We start from the raw sequence: 15490 nt of genomic DNA on the forward strand, positions 1-15490 counted from the left end.
AATTCAAATGAGCTTGAATAAATCTGCTTTTATTCAAATCTAAATGCAGTAGATAAATTTATTTTTCGATCTTTAAGCTTAAATCGATCCCGCGCATACTCTTCAGTAGTTACACAGGACACATCTAGAGGGGTGCCTGTGCGTACTTTTATCGTATACAAAAACTCTAGTTTGTGAGAGTCTTGCTAAACAAGGTTTTTCATCATAGATAGTTGGAATTAGTTGTCTAGAGAGTTATAAACATGTTTTTGTTTGTTTGCTATAATTAACTGAATTTATATTGAAAAACATTTCTTGCTTCTTAACTACCTTCTTTTATCCTTCCCTCTTAGTCCCTGAGAATTTCAAGCCACAAACTCTAATATGTTGAGCAATATTTTGAAATAATTCTTTTACAAACAAAAGGACTCTCTTAGTGCACTAAACTGAGAAACCTCATATCGTATTTTTAATATACCACACGATAAAATAATTACACTGCTGTAAGTATCACTTTCTGTTCATAATCGTAGTCGTCCGATCCATGTAGACCTCATCACGTAACATATCAACCACAGGAAATATAACTAACAATATCACTAATTTATACCTGGTTTTCTTAGTTTAAGACCGCGCGTGCTCTTCTTCAGTAGTTGTACAGGACACATCTAGAGGGTCGCCTTTGCATACTTTTATCGTATACAAAAATAAGAATAGAGGGGATACTTTGAAAAAGAATTTCATCTCATTGACAGTATTAGGAACACAGTTGGAACAATACGGGTGTTTATACATTCTCCCAGAAGAACAGAAACCACTGAGCAGTTCTTCCCATAGAAAATTTATTTACACAATGCCCATTCCGCAGTGTGACTAGTTATTTATCACTCTCCAAGAAACACATTATTGCAATTATTCGTTGAACAACGCCACACAAAAATACATATTTCTTTGGATAAAAAAAAAATTTAGAATATTAGCATATTGCAATGAATGCCCACCTTTTTGTGTAGCCTAACGATACATGAGGGAATTTGAAATCCCAAGCCAGTTAAGCAACTCATCTAGGCTTAATTTTATTGTTTCTATTTATTTATATAAGATGCACAGTTCTTTTAAAAGATGACAGCAGTAGCAAAACTACCATGCTGTCGCTAGATTCGACGATGGGTTTGGTATAGTTGTCAAAGGGCACAGAGGAAGCCCGTTGGAGAACCTTGCGAAGGGAATGGGAGGGAGTCAAAATTTGTAGTTTCGCCTCTGTCCATTAAGGTAATATTATTGACTTAGAAGTTTTTCTGACTATTCAAAGGCAAGTTTTTTTTCTAAGGAAGTTCAGGAATTAAGATTTCAAAATATCTTCATACAATAATGGCATCCACTAAATATATCGTTATTAAAATACTAAGTAAGAATAACGGTTAATCTAGAGCAGTGGCACGCAAACTATGGTCCGCGGGGCTCCACGAGAAGGTGAATCCTCTGTTCATGCGCACCACAAATGAGTTGTATTATAGCCAAAAAGATTCGAATTCAACCTTCGCACTAATTCTTGAAGGTAAGTTGCTGGAGACAATTTTTCCTCTAGCATTTCTGGAAATTGAGATATAAGCGATCGTGTATCGAGCGGACTGCGTACAGACAGGCAGATAGAGAGGAAAAAACTTTGAAGGTAGGTTTGAAATATTTCTGCTTGACGATCAGGGAAAAATAAAACAAAATATTTTGTTGTGGTGGTCCGTCGGTAAAGGTAGGAAGCAAAGTGAGGAGCCGAAAAGGTTTGCATGACACTGATCTAGAGATTAATCTATATTTAAAAAAAAAGGCTGAATTTGAAGCATGTTTCAATTTGCCTTTCTGTTGCATTGGTATCGCATCCTACCTTTAAACATTTATTATAGCGACTGACACGCTTTTTGATTTAGTCAAAAAATAATAATAATAAATAAATAAAATAATAAGTTTTTCATAAGGAATGTACGTAATTAAGCATCATATTTTAAATTTCTCCGTCATCCTTGAACTTGTTCCCTAACAGGGCATCTTTAAGTGGCTCAAACGTGTGAAAATCAAGGGTTCAAGATTAGATGTTGGATGGGTTAGGTTCTCATACTTCCAATTCCTAGATGTATTCAAGCCTTGGCCAGTACTGTCCGACCGCAAGATAACTGCTTGTTGTTGGGAATATTGATTTTGCGACCGAATTGATTGCTGACATTCAGTTTGTCATAAATATAATCTAAATCGATGGCCTTCTGAATAATTTCATCAGAACGTCAAATTTTATCAGATGATGCTGCTGGGATGGATACACCAGGCTGATGTTCATCCGCTACTGAAGGATCTTTTGACAGAATTGTGATTACCTGTTAGAGTTTGCAGTTACTTTCTGTAATAGAAGCACTTCTCTATTTATATCCAGAGTAGGGAGAGACCTTGGCCCCCACTAGTATTAGCATGTATTCTTTCGAGAGGGAGAGAGAGATTGAATGGGAGTAATTTAAAGATGTAAACAAACCAAATTGCAATTCTCCTTTCCCCCTCCCCATGCAATCTCTGGTATCCTCTTTTGAAAGTACAGTAATCGAAATGGTTTTGATCGCCAAAGTTGACATGAAATGAATTCATTCCTTGATTGACCTATTTTTAATTTTAAACAATTTTTCATATGATATTGGAATTATTTTTAATTTTTTTAAATCCTTTTACAATCCTGGGTTAGTAGAAATTCAGTACTTCTTAGGTTGTTGAAGGAATTGCGCGAAATTTGAAAATATTCCGTTTAGATAATCTATATCTGTAAGACAAGCACTCTTTTAAGGATTTGTGATGTTTGGAAACCTCTGGACCACAGGAACCGAGACAAAAATATTAATTCGCGATATTTTGAGTAGACCTAATGTAATATATTCTGATTCAGTGCCGACTCATGTATACAGAGGCAGTCAGGAAAACGCGATAATCTGCGAGACGCCAAACCCAACGCCATTTGTGGCCGCATTCAAAATTGAACAGTGAGCAATTTTACATTAAAATTCATTGTGTTATTGATACAAAATACCATAACACTGCGCAAGTTTAATATAAACTTAACGTTAAATGGAATGCTGTAATGAACTCTTGTTCCAAGTTTAAAGGCATGGTTCTTCATTAGACTCTTTCCCGTCGACTATGAGCGTGTTTTTTTCCCCCCAGGTGAAATACTGTCTGTGGGGGGCTCATATTCTCCTGGAAAGAGACTTTTGGACATTAAAGACTTCAGTTGCTAACAGAATCTGTACTCTTGGGACTTAATTCGACTTGCTTCTTTCTAGACTATAAAGAAAAAAGCAAATACATTTCAGTACTTCAAAATTTATCATGTAAGACTTTTTTTGCTAATAATAATCTATATAATTATCATGCATACATTGCAAATCACTTTGTACTAAATGAATTAATTTTGATAGTTCTATTTCCCCCTTCGAAATTCTCTTTTTTAACCAAATAAGCAGATGCAGCGATTTTGAACATGGTATTTAGCGACTTCAACAAGCTACACACATTATATCTGAAAATAAAACTGGAGTGATTTACATATATAACATAATAAACAAAATTATGTGCAAAACATTACTGAACGAAACTCGTGTTTGAGAATCTTAATCTTACTTGTCCTTCAACTCTTGCAAGATCATGCCAAGCTTCCTTTGAACTATAAACGCCTTAGTATCCCGTCCTCCGTAACCGAACATTGGTTGACAACTAAGAAAATATGTGAGAGGCTACTTGCCTTCAGAGAGATTTAAATTCAAATACAACTAAGTATCAGTGTGATCCCCCTCCAAAGAAAAAGCGACATACAATCTAGCCCTAATCTTCTAATGAAGTGTTTCACCTTTGTTCCATCTCTTATGTCCTGCTTTTACGAGTGTAGAATTACTTAATAATAAAACCTCCATATCCACAGCATATGCATGGGCAGTAAAATTTCTAGTAGTTTGTTTCTCTGCTATCGGGAAGAAATATACGAAACTTTGTCAGGTGTTTATAACTTTGTTTCCCAAAATGATACGAACTGGTTATGTGTTTTTGCGTTCGCAATAAAACCAGTCAGATGAAACCACATGCAAGCAAGAAAAATGAAGATTTAAAAAAAATTTAAAAAGAAGGGTAAGACAAGGGGTTCTGAAGGTAAGTCCCAACACCGAATACATTCAGTCGATGAATGAATGGATGATGAAATTCGTTTTAGCGCTAAGGCTTCCTCCTTAACAAACGTGCAGCCAACAACACAACACATATCTAAATGCTTTTACTAAAACAGTATCATCAAAAGTACTATAAATTATTTACTTTATGGTGTAATATGATTCTAATCGTGTCAACCAACGGTTAGTCGTAGTTCGAAATGTATCTGTGGGAAACTGCATCACTCATGTCATGGACACGATGCGTTTCCACAAAACGGATTCCTGCTTCCCCCTCCTCGCCTTCTTAACAATACTTTCGTAGCGTTGCAGTCACCTGCAAGTCTTATCAGCAAACGTCCTTAATAGCACAGATGCTGGAGTGAACCCTCTATGTATCATCTCGATAAGATCATCTCCAGTACGGAAGCTAGAAAACTGAGCGGGGAGGAGGCAGATTCCTGGTGCTTGCGCTGTACCGTTAAGGGGCGTGTTGACAGACCCAACAAAGCTTAACTTTATCATGTATGTACTTATCGAAGTTTGGGGCGTCCATGGTGTCAGTGGTCGATAACGATCAGTTTTTGAACCCAGAACTCGCGACGGCTGCTTCAGAAGTACCAGAAGGTCAGAGCTTACTGATCTCACTGGCAAGGTGGAAAGTTTAGAAGGCGTCGTAGACTGTATACCATTATAGTCTTTAAAAAAAGAAGAACGAAATTATAAAATAATCTAGGAATGTTTCATAATTTAGGTCTTTAATAATTCGAAATAATTTCATATCATCTTAAGGATTATATCATGTGGATTGGTTCATAAAAATGAAATAAAATTGGGCTAATTTTAAATGAAACATCAATTTTTTTTGGGAGGGGGGTTATTTGCGATGTTCAGGACTGCCTGTGATGATGTCTATTTAAAGTTCGATTTTAGCGTTTCCAGTCACCCACTGAATAGAAAGTAAATTATTTATGCAGTGATATCATCGCTCGAAGCAGAACAAGGAAACACCATTCCTAACCAATCTGATTTTAAGAGGTCGTCTCAAAGGAATTGGATGCGAAGAATAATTTTGACATTTAGATTTCATTAAATCCTTTGATACCTTCCACATGAACTGGAGCAGTGTGACCAGTGTTACTAAAAGCTGATGGTACTTTACTCTTCCTTAGACAATCTCTTTACTCTCCTTTTTTATGGCGTCACCATAAAAAACGTATGGAAAATAAACATATCGTATACCATTCTGTATTTCCGGAACAGAATTAAATAAATGTAATTATTAATTTATGTAATTAATAATCAAAAATTATATTATATTTCCATTATAAATAAAATAAAAGTAAGTATTAAATTATATGGGGCTGGGATGAATATCCCCTCTTGTTTTGCAACCAGCACAATTTAAACTGCATAGTTACTGGGCCATAATATGCACAGCTAAGCTAACTTTTCCTTTGCAGCGAATTTTTCTGGTATTGCATTGGTTGACAACTAAGAAAATATCATCACAAAGTTTTAACCGCTAATTGCACTGTTTTCGAATGTGTTTGACAATAGTGCAATACTCCTGCAAGACAAAGTTTATTCTGCTTGAGCTATAAGATTTGAACATTGCATTAATATGTAGTTCAAAGCTCGCTGTCGCAAAAACACATGAAAGACAAAATGGATAAGACATTCCGAAATTTTGTGCAAAGCAGATTTCACAGTGCAATACATTTATCTGTCAATGCATTATTCCTTAAAGAAATAAAAACTAAATAAATTAAATTACAAATATTTGTAGTAACTTGCTATAAGATGGCTTATCTCATTACTTTTAATCAAAATACTTCAGAAAACGATAATAACAATAACAAAATTTATTGACACTACGCGTAACTTCATCCTATGAAACACGGTTTGGAAAACTAATGGTGGTGTTCAGGAATAGCCGATTAAAAAAAAAATATATATACAGTATATGTTACTCTTAATCTCCACTCTTATAACAGGATATATAGTTATTATTAGCGTAGTATAGTTATTATTAGAAGTTACGCGTAGTGTCAATAACAAAATTTATTGACACTACGCGTAACTTCATCCTATGAAACACGGTTTGGAAAACTAATGGTGGTGTTCAGGAATAGCCGATTAAAAAAAAATATATATATACAGTATATGTTACTCTTAATCTCCACTCTTATAACAGGATATATAGTTATTATTAGCCCATGGCGGCCGCTAGCGGTAAGTTCAATATGCAGTTACGAAACATAATAAATGCTCATGTTATGAAGGAGAACGCTGTCCAGGCTAGTTCTGAAGGAATCGATGAACAGTCTCTACTCATTTCACTAACTTGCTTCATATACTGCGTAGCTTACTGCCATCGTTAATCAGTAAATATTGCTCCAGTCAACAAGTGAATCTTCCCGAGGAAAATATTTAGTGAACTTCTCACAATGTCTGTATCAACAAAATAAGTTTCCGACTTGCAGTCTTGATGCCAGGATCTCTGCAGATGGATTTGATTAACTCAGATCTCTCATTTAGCTTGTTTTATGCGAACTATGGCGGTTCACACACATATTCATATTGAGAATGAGTCGCTCTTCATACATTGTACTCCGAATCTGATGAGTAATCATATTGAAGGTTTCTGATGGAGATGGTATAAGCAGATCTATTCCATGCGCGATTGGCCTTGTTTTATTCGAATCTACCGTCGTGGCTGCGAAGTGTGTGTTCAAGAGCCGTTTTTCATATAGGGGCTGAAAAACTCTGAATAATTCACAAAAGAAAGTTCTCCCTCTGCATTTTAAATAAACAAAAACAGCAATAATTTTCTGGGCTTCTCGATTCATGCCAGTGGGAATAGCAAAGGGCAGGAACTTAATTTAATTATATAAAAATGAGAAAGTAAGCTTTAAAAAAATGATGTAGACTTGTTCAAATTGAATTTTATTAATGATTACACTCACTGGCCAAAAAAATTAGAAACCTTTGTTCAATATATAGTAGGGCCATCTGTTCCCCGAATTATAGCTCGTACACATTGTGGCACGGATTCCATTAAGTGTGTGAGGGAAGGTAGCTCAAGATTTGACCATTCATTCATCAGGATAATTTTCAGCTACTGTATTGTGGTCGGTAGAGAACTGCCCTTTCCAACATATCCCAGGCATTCTCTATTGGATTCAGATATGGAGAATTAAGCGGCCAGAGTAGATGTTAGAAATATTGGGAGTATTCCTTGCACCATTCAGATACAATTTTTGCACGGTGGAGAGTTGCGTTGTCATCTTGAAAGAATCCATTGCAATTCGAGTAAAAATGAAGCATTGCAGAGTGAAGTTGGTCCGATACGATAGAAAGATATTCATTGGAGATAACACGACCTTCTAACAGTATGAACGAAACATAGTCCGTACTAACAGAATATACCCCATACCATAATATCACCTCCAGCCGTTTGAGGAGTGGACAAGAGGCAATCAGAACGTATGGCTTCACGCCACACTTTCACCCTATCATTGATGCAAAAAAAAAAAAAGAAAAGTAAATCGAAACTCGCCAGTCCACATGATCTTTCTCCACCATTCCACAGTCCAGTCTTGGCGTTGGTGGCACCACTCCAGTGGGATCTTTCGATTTTTTACAGAAGTAGCTGTCTTATTAGGCACACCGCATAGTTTGGTAAAATTGGGTCTTTCTTTGCTTAAATTAAATTTTTCAGTCATTTGCTGCACGTTGGATCTTCTATTCTGACTCACAATTCGCTTTAAATTCCTGTGGTCTCGTTCTTGAAGTACCGACTTTCTGCATTCCCTTTCGACTTCCATTCATTGTATACTTTTGTATGGTGCTTTCGACACACCACTGATTTCCTTTTTTTTTTTTTTTTCCTCATTTGTAGCTTCTGCTAAACGTGTTCCAACAATAACACCTTTCTGAAAGTCAGGAAGATCACCTGTATTCTCCATGTCCGGATTGACTGAAAACCCTAATAAAGCGTACGGGATTTATGTGATACCAAGGAACTTGTAATCATACCACGAGACAACTACATTCGGATACCGTACGTTTAATTATTTGTTGACGCCATTTTTTTTTTTTTTTTTTATGAAAACACGAGAGGTATTAGAACCTATAGTACTTAGTACCGTGCTTGGGTTGGAGGTTGAGAATACGAAAGAAGATATTTCTTAACATTAGACTTGAACTTCTGTAGACTGTAATTTTCAGGAAATACGAAGGAAGGAAGGTTGTTCCAGAAAACGGCAGTTGAATGAATAAATGAGGAAGATGAAAAGTTGGTTCTGTGAGTTTGAAATTGGACAGTAAATGGATGTTGGCTGGTGGCGGCACGTGTTCGGACTGTTTTGAAAGAGAGAGCGGGAATTATAGAAGCCAATTCAGAAGAACAGTGCCCATGGAAATATCTGTAGAAGAGGCATGCAGCAGAAACAGTGCGTCTATGAGACAGCGAGTGGAGAGACTCTGTTAGAGAGGAGTCATTAATTAACCTAACTGCCCTCTTCTAAATGGAATCTAGATGCTTTGGGAGCACCGCCCCAGATGTGGGAACAATATTCCATGGTAGGGCGGATTTACGATTTGTACAGAGTGAACAGCTGTTTGGAAGAAAAGTAATGCCGAGAGTGAAAGAGAAAACTAAGTTTTTTAGATGCAGATGAAGCAATATTTTGCTTGTGCCAAGAGAGATTAGAAGTCAGGGTAATCCCCAAAAGAGATATATCATCTTGCGTAGAAATCGGAGTGTCACCAAAGATAAGCATATGAGCAGAAGAATCCTTTTTGCGAGATATAAGACAAGACTGAGTTTTAGAAGGATTGAAATCAACTAAGTTGTCTTTGCCCCACTGGAGATGGGCATATAAGGAATTGGTAGCGGTTTTTGCAAAAGGTTTCTAATTTTTTGATCAGTGAGTGTATCATTTATTACTATATTCTGTTATCTACTTTATTTAAATACAGTAATACTTAAATTATTTGATAACAGAAAAATGGTATTAGCAAAAAAAAAAAAAAAAAAAAAAATACACCAAGTTAATTCCAATAAATTCTAAGTCATAAAGATAGGCAAAGAGTTGGCTAAAGTATATAGATTTCGTGGTAGTTTTTACAATGTACCCTTGATTATTTCGTTTCTGATCTTCAAGAAACCTTTACTACCTGTATTATTTATATTAACGGTTCTCTCGAAACAGTTTATTATTATTATTATAATGCCATTCTGTCACTCATTTCTCCACTGACGTACCTTCTGTGTAAGTGATGTGACTGAGTTCATATTGGCATCAGTCCATTGTGAATACACGTTCTGAGGTACAGGACGTGTGATGATGGGTGGGTCCGTAGCTGCATTTGGGCCGTTAACATCTGCTCTTCAACAATAGTGTCAAGCAGAGGACTTTGGCAATACTAAATCTAGTAGAAAAATGAGTAAAGTTTTAAATAATAATAAAAAGAGGAACCAATAAAAAAAAAAAAACGGAACCGCTAAACTTCCTCGTGGGTAACATATAAGTGCAGCTTATTACTGCGAGACCCCAAATGTTGGCTGCACGCGTCCCTTAGTAATAGTTGAGTTTAAGGGTCAGAAGGTGACCTGCCATCTGCTTGAAAGTATAACTTATTTCGCCTTAGCTAAACCTTCGACTCTTAGAACTTCGCTCACCTCCAACTCCGTGTCTCCTTGTCGCTCGTGCAGTGCTCTGAAAGCCCTTTGCTTTTCTTCGAAGTCCCGTAATCGCTGATTATACCTTTCAATCTGCTCTCTAAGGATGGCGTCTTCCACCTGCAATGAAATTGCATAGCACAATTAATGAAGGAAGTATTCTGAAGAAACTGTACGATTGCCTTCTTTTATTCGCACCAAATAAGTTATTATTTTGTACAAATTGAAATAACATTGACTTGCAGAGAGGAGGCTATTCAGTAGGCAATTATAGCATCTCTTTGAATGAACAGATTAATATTACATTAATAAATGTCAAAAATCTTTTTTTCCGAAACGCTTGGGACGGAAAGAATTTCCGATAAGGGATTACTATGTTATTAGATCTCGCATAAAATAAAATTTTTCTTTTGATATTTTAGGAAGTATAGACCTATTAATACATATAGTATTATTATTACAAAAATGTTACGAATTAAAGTTCATTATTAAAGAGAATCTCATTAAAGTTATTCATGGATTGCAATTTCTACAGTTAGGACCGGTGGCATCTCTCAGCAGTTCTTTCATAGTTGTCTTGGTTTGTATCTTTAACAAGATATTAAGATCAATCTCAATGCCTCTCACTTGGACACAACATCTGTGCAAACTTCATCCCTAAGAATGCCAGACCAAGAAGTTTTCTTTTAGTCCCCGAGTTGTTAACTGCTGGAATAAGCTGCTCCATTGATGTTTGAGTCTGAAAGCATGGGGAAATTCAGGGGTCAGCTGGATACCTCTGTGAGGAAAGAGTCGAATAGTTTATTTTATTTTATTATTTGTTTATTATCATTTCTTAATTATTAATTATTATTTTTTGGATAGTGCAGCAAAAGCCTAGGCTTTCTTGCACCATATGGCTAATACTAAAAAAAAAAAAAACGACAAAGGACTACTGAACTGTTCCAATAGGGTGTTCCTTCCTTAAACTCTTTGAAAAAGCCATTCTTGACCGGGATATAAAATTTGAATTTGACAGAATCTCTCTACTTGCTTTGATCATAATAGTGCAAAATTACTTCAGAATAGCAGGCTCTTATACCATCTTCAGAGGATTCCACAAGGGGGAATATTGTCTGGCGCCTCCAACTTTATTTATTTATTATTTTTTTTTAATTTTTGCAGCAGCGTTGGAACCTCATCTTGCCAATAGCCATAACCTACATTTCAGAACTCAATGGGGGAAAATCTCCGATATCAGATGTTACAAATAAATCCATCAATTTATTCGGTGCATATAACCATTACTGAAAGGCAGAGGGATAATTTGATATAGAATGTTGATCACAAAGTCTTCGGCTATATTTGGGAGAGAAACCTTTCCTTTCAACATCATTTTAGGGAAGCAAAGAATAAATTTCTTGCTGCTCTTTGAATTGCCCGACGAGAACTGGTCGGATTTTGTTATAAAACTCGCCCCAAAATACATCCAGATTTACTTCATACTGGTTGCTCTTTATGCCTCCAGAGATTTGGGTATCAGCTTCACCAACATATCTGAAACAGTTTATCGGACTAGAGTACTGGATATTAAGGTATCTTAATTGAGTAGCTGGAAAAACCCTCCAAGGCTATTATCCTTTTGCAACAACTCCGTGGTAACTATTATTATCACATGGAATATTGCCCCTCTTGCTAACCTTATAAGTGGAGGACTAGATGCATCGAACATTCATACACTTATCACGCTACCTGAGACTAACAGAAGAATCACTGAATAGCCAACAGCGAAAATGCGTCCATCTCTTATCAGCTAGGCTATCTGGGTAACTTGTACTAACAATCAGAATTGTCAATGATATGAAAATTAATCTTCCGTGGATATGCGAAGATACAGGATGTGATATGATGGTTTCGAAGAAACTTACACCAATCAAAAGATTTGAAACAACGTTTTGCAACCGAACTTGTGAATCTGCTAGACTTATTTAGAGAATATGTTTATGTATGCCGTGCAATTACCAAAGTGTTATGTAAAACTTCACTGATAATAATTTAAAAATTTGAATAAATTGGCCATTTTGTCTATTAGAAATAAAACGCTGTTCATCTGAAAAAAAAAAATAAATAATAATAAATAAAATAACAATAACAATAAAACAATCAGCAAGGCCTGTTACCTTTCATTTTTTTAAGTCTTTATTCTCTCTCATTTTCTCTTCGTTCTTTACAAATAAATAATCGCTTAACCCGGTGTTTCCCAACGTGGGTCCCACGCCCCACATGGGGGAAATTTGATTGTTCAGGGGGGCAATTCAAAAATTGTTCGTCTAGAGTTTAAAACAACCGCCTACTATGACTTAACTTGTACAAAAGAAGAATTGTTGGTAAAGTCTCTGTTTATTGCTCATTCTGCAAGTGTCAATCGTACTCTTGAGGCTAGTTATGAAATTTCTTTACTCATTGCTAAATCTGGGAAAAATCATACTATAGGAGAAAATTTAATCAAACCATCAATATCAGCATTTCTTAAAACAGTTCTGGAAAAAGATGACAAAGACGTGAAAGCTAAGCCACTCAATAACAATACTGTTAGCGGAAGAATAGATGAAATGAGTGAAGATATTGAAATACAACTTGTTGGAAAGCTGAAAACAAGAAAATTCTCAGTGCAAATGGATGACTCAACTTTGAGAGACAGTGAAGCCGTACTGATAACTTATGTAAGATATATTGATGAAGCTAATTTTTCTGAAGAAATGTTATTCTGTAAATCATTAGAGAGCACCATTACCTCCAAAGATATATATAATAAGCTAAACAATTACTTAGATGACAATAATATATCAATGAAAAATATAACATCTTGCGCTGTAGATGGTGCTCCTAATAATTTAAATTCTATACAGTGGGACCAACTGATGATGTTACCAACAGCAAATTCAAAATGGGAAGCATTCAAAGAACTTATCTTGGAAGCTACTAGGCTTTACATACCAACTAAGAAATATTGTTCAAGGTTTAGGCCAAAATGGATGTCAGATGAACTAATGAGACATATGGCAGAGAAGAAAAATGCATGGGATACTTACACATGACACAGAAGTCTATGATAGATACAAGTTGATATGCAACCAAGTTACAAAGGAGATTAGGCAGGCGAAGGCAGATTACGAGAAATCCTTGGCAAGGGATGCAAAGAAAAACAGCAAAGAGTTCTTTATTTATGTAAACTCTAGAAGGAAGGGGATGAATCAGATTGGTCCACTTGATATTGATGGGTCAACTGTTGATGATCCTGCTCAGGTAGCTAACAAACTAAATGAATATTTTGCATCGACATTAACACATGAGGAGTTATTCAGCGAGGGGAATGCCAGAGGTATATTCAACTCTAGCAGTAAGCTACAGAATCTTGAAATAACTGGGAGTAAAGTGGAGGAGAAATTGTTGAAGATAAACACAAGAAAGGCACCCGAGGTGGATGGGATCTATCCAGTTATATTAAAGGAGGCAGCAAAGGAAGTAAGCAAACCCTTAGCCATAATTATGAGAGCTTTCTTGGACTCAGGGGAGGTACCCATAGACTAGAAATGTGCAAATGTGACCCCAATTCACAAAGGAGGATCAAAGGCTGACACAAGTAATTATAGACCTGTGAGCTTAACTTCTGTTCCAGGAAAATTAATGGAGGCACTGGTTAAAGAAGCACTGCAGGATCATCTAGACAAGACTTCAGTTATAGCTCGGACACAGCATGGTTTTGTTAAGGGGAAAGTCTTGCCTGACCAATTTGATTGGATACTATGATGCAGTCACAAAAGAACTGGATGCAGGAATAGCTTTGATATTATATACTTGGATCTTAGAAAGGCTTTTTATACTGTTGCACATGGAAGACTGCTACACAAATTGGAGCAGTGTGACATTGGAGGCAAATTGTTGCTATGGGTAAAGGGATGGTTGAGTGGCAGAAGACAGAGTGGTAATCAATGGACACTGCTCATCGTGGACTAATGTTATTAGTGGAGTCCCTCAGGGCTCAGTGTTGGGTCCATTATTGTTTTCTGTATTTATAATGATATTGATGATGGTATATCAAGCTTAATGTCCAAGTTTGCAGATGATACAAAGGTTGGCAGGGTTGTCAAGGACACTACTGAAACTATGCTGCTGCAACAGGATCTGGAAAGGTTGAGCAGATGGGCTGAGAGGTGGCAAATGAAGTTTAACATTGACAAATGTAAAGTACTACACATGGGAAACAGCAACCCCAGAGCAACGTATCAACTCTGTGGTACTACACTGACAGTGGTAGAGAATGAAAGGGACTTGGGGGTGGTTGTGCAGGCAGATATGAAGTTCTCTGAGCAGTGCAGACGGGTTGCAAGAGTAGCTCATGGAGTATTGTCAATGATATACAGGAATTTTTCCAGCAGGGATAAGGAGGTGATTATTCCCTTGTATAAGGCAATGGTCAGGCCACACCTAGAGTACTGTATACAGGTCTGGAGGCCTCATTTCAAGAAGGATGTAGAGCTGCTGGAACGAGTACAGAGAAGGGCAACAAGATTAGTGAATGGAACAAAGGGGTGCTCTTACGAAGAAAGGCTTAAGTTTTGCAAATTACAGTGTCTGGAGACTAGGCACCAGCGAGATGATCTGATAGAGGTGTATAAAGCCTTGAATGGTTTGAGCATGCTCAATGCTGATGGGATTCTTCCTCTTGCTCAGAAAAATCACCTGAGAGGGCATAAATTCAAATTGAGGAAAGACAGATGTAGGATAGATGTGCGGAAATTTGCCTTTAGCCAGCGGGTGGTTGGTTGGTGGAACAGACTTCCATCCCTTGTAGTGGAGGTTGATAGTCTAAATAAGTTTAAGGCTCAGCTGGACAGGTATTTTGAACGAACAGAGGGGTGAAGTGGAAGTGGTTTTTTTTTTTTTTTTTTTTTTTGGCTGATGCTGCATAAATTCAAATGAGGGCATAATTTGGTGCAAGAAAGCAAGAAAGCTTGCTTTCTTGCATCAAATGCCTCTGCTAATGCTAATGCTAATATGATGGGCAAGAAAAATGGCTGCTTAAAATTGATGAAAGATGAGAATTCAGAAATGCTTCTTGTGCATTGTGTTATTCATAGGGAAAACTTGTGTCTCTTCAAGCTTTTTTGTGAAAAACAAAATGAAGACCATGTGAGACTTTTACTTCACACTGAAGTAAGGTGGCTCTCGAAAGGGAACTGCTTGAAAAGATTTATGGAACTATTTGATACTATTAGTGACTTTTTTAAGTGACAAACCTAAAATGAAGCATCTGTTAACGGTCGATGGTAAAGCATTTGTGAGTTATTTAGCCGATATCTTTGAAAAACTAAATATATTAAATAAACAGCTTCAAGGAACAAATAAAACTCTCGTCGATGCAAAAGCGAAGACATTTGGTTTCATTACATTTATTAAATTATGCCAAAAATATATTTTTTAAAAAAATTTGAACAGTTTCGTTGTCTGCAAAAATGTGAAGTGACTGATACCGCTGTATTTGTTATTGTTGATCATCTGAAAATTCTGTCCGATGATTTAAAAGAAAGGGTTTTTGATTTAAAACAAATTGATTTTCCAACCTGGATGATGCAACCAATGTTAGTGGATTTGTCTGATGTATCAATACAGT

At 36.4% G+C, this 15490-nt stretch overlaps 1 protein-coding gene across 1 annotated transcript in view; it reads right to left on the reverse strand.

The window, feature by feature from the left end:
• Positions 1-3091: 3091 nt before the first annotated feature.
• Positions 3092-15490, reverse strand: part of LOC150090007 (protein big brother-like) — an 83434-nt gene continuing 71035 nt past the window's right edge. Inside the window, exons 5-6 of the mRNA XM_090368930.1 lie at positions 9838-9957; positions 3092-3294 (exon numbers count right to left, since the gene is read on the reverse strand). Coding sequence (XP_090225056.1) covers positions 3238-3294; positions 9838-9957 — 177 coding nt within the window. The 3' untranslated portion in view covers positions 3092-3237. The remainder of the gene's footprint in view (positions 3295-9837; positions 9958-15490) is intronic.

This window comes from Mastigoproctus giganteus, chromosome 2 (assembly GCF_048544385.1).
Source record: "Mastigoproctus giganteus isolate SK-2022 chromosome 2, ASM4854438v1, whole genome shotgun sequence".
NCBI classification, from domain to species: domain Eukaryota; kingdom Metazoa; phylum Arthropoda; class Arachnida; order Uropygi; family Thelyphonidae; genus Mastigoproctus; species Mastigoproctus giganteus.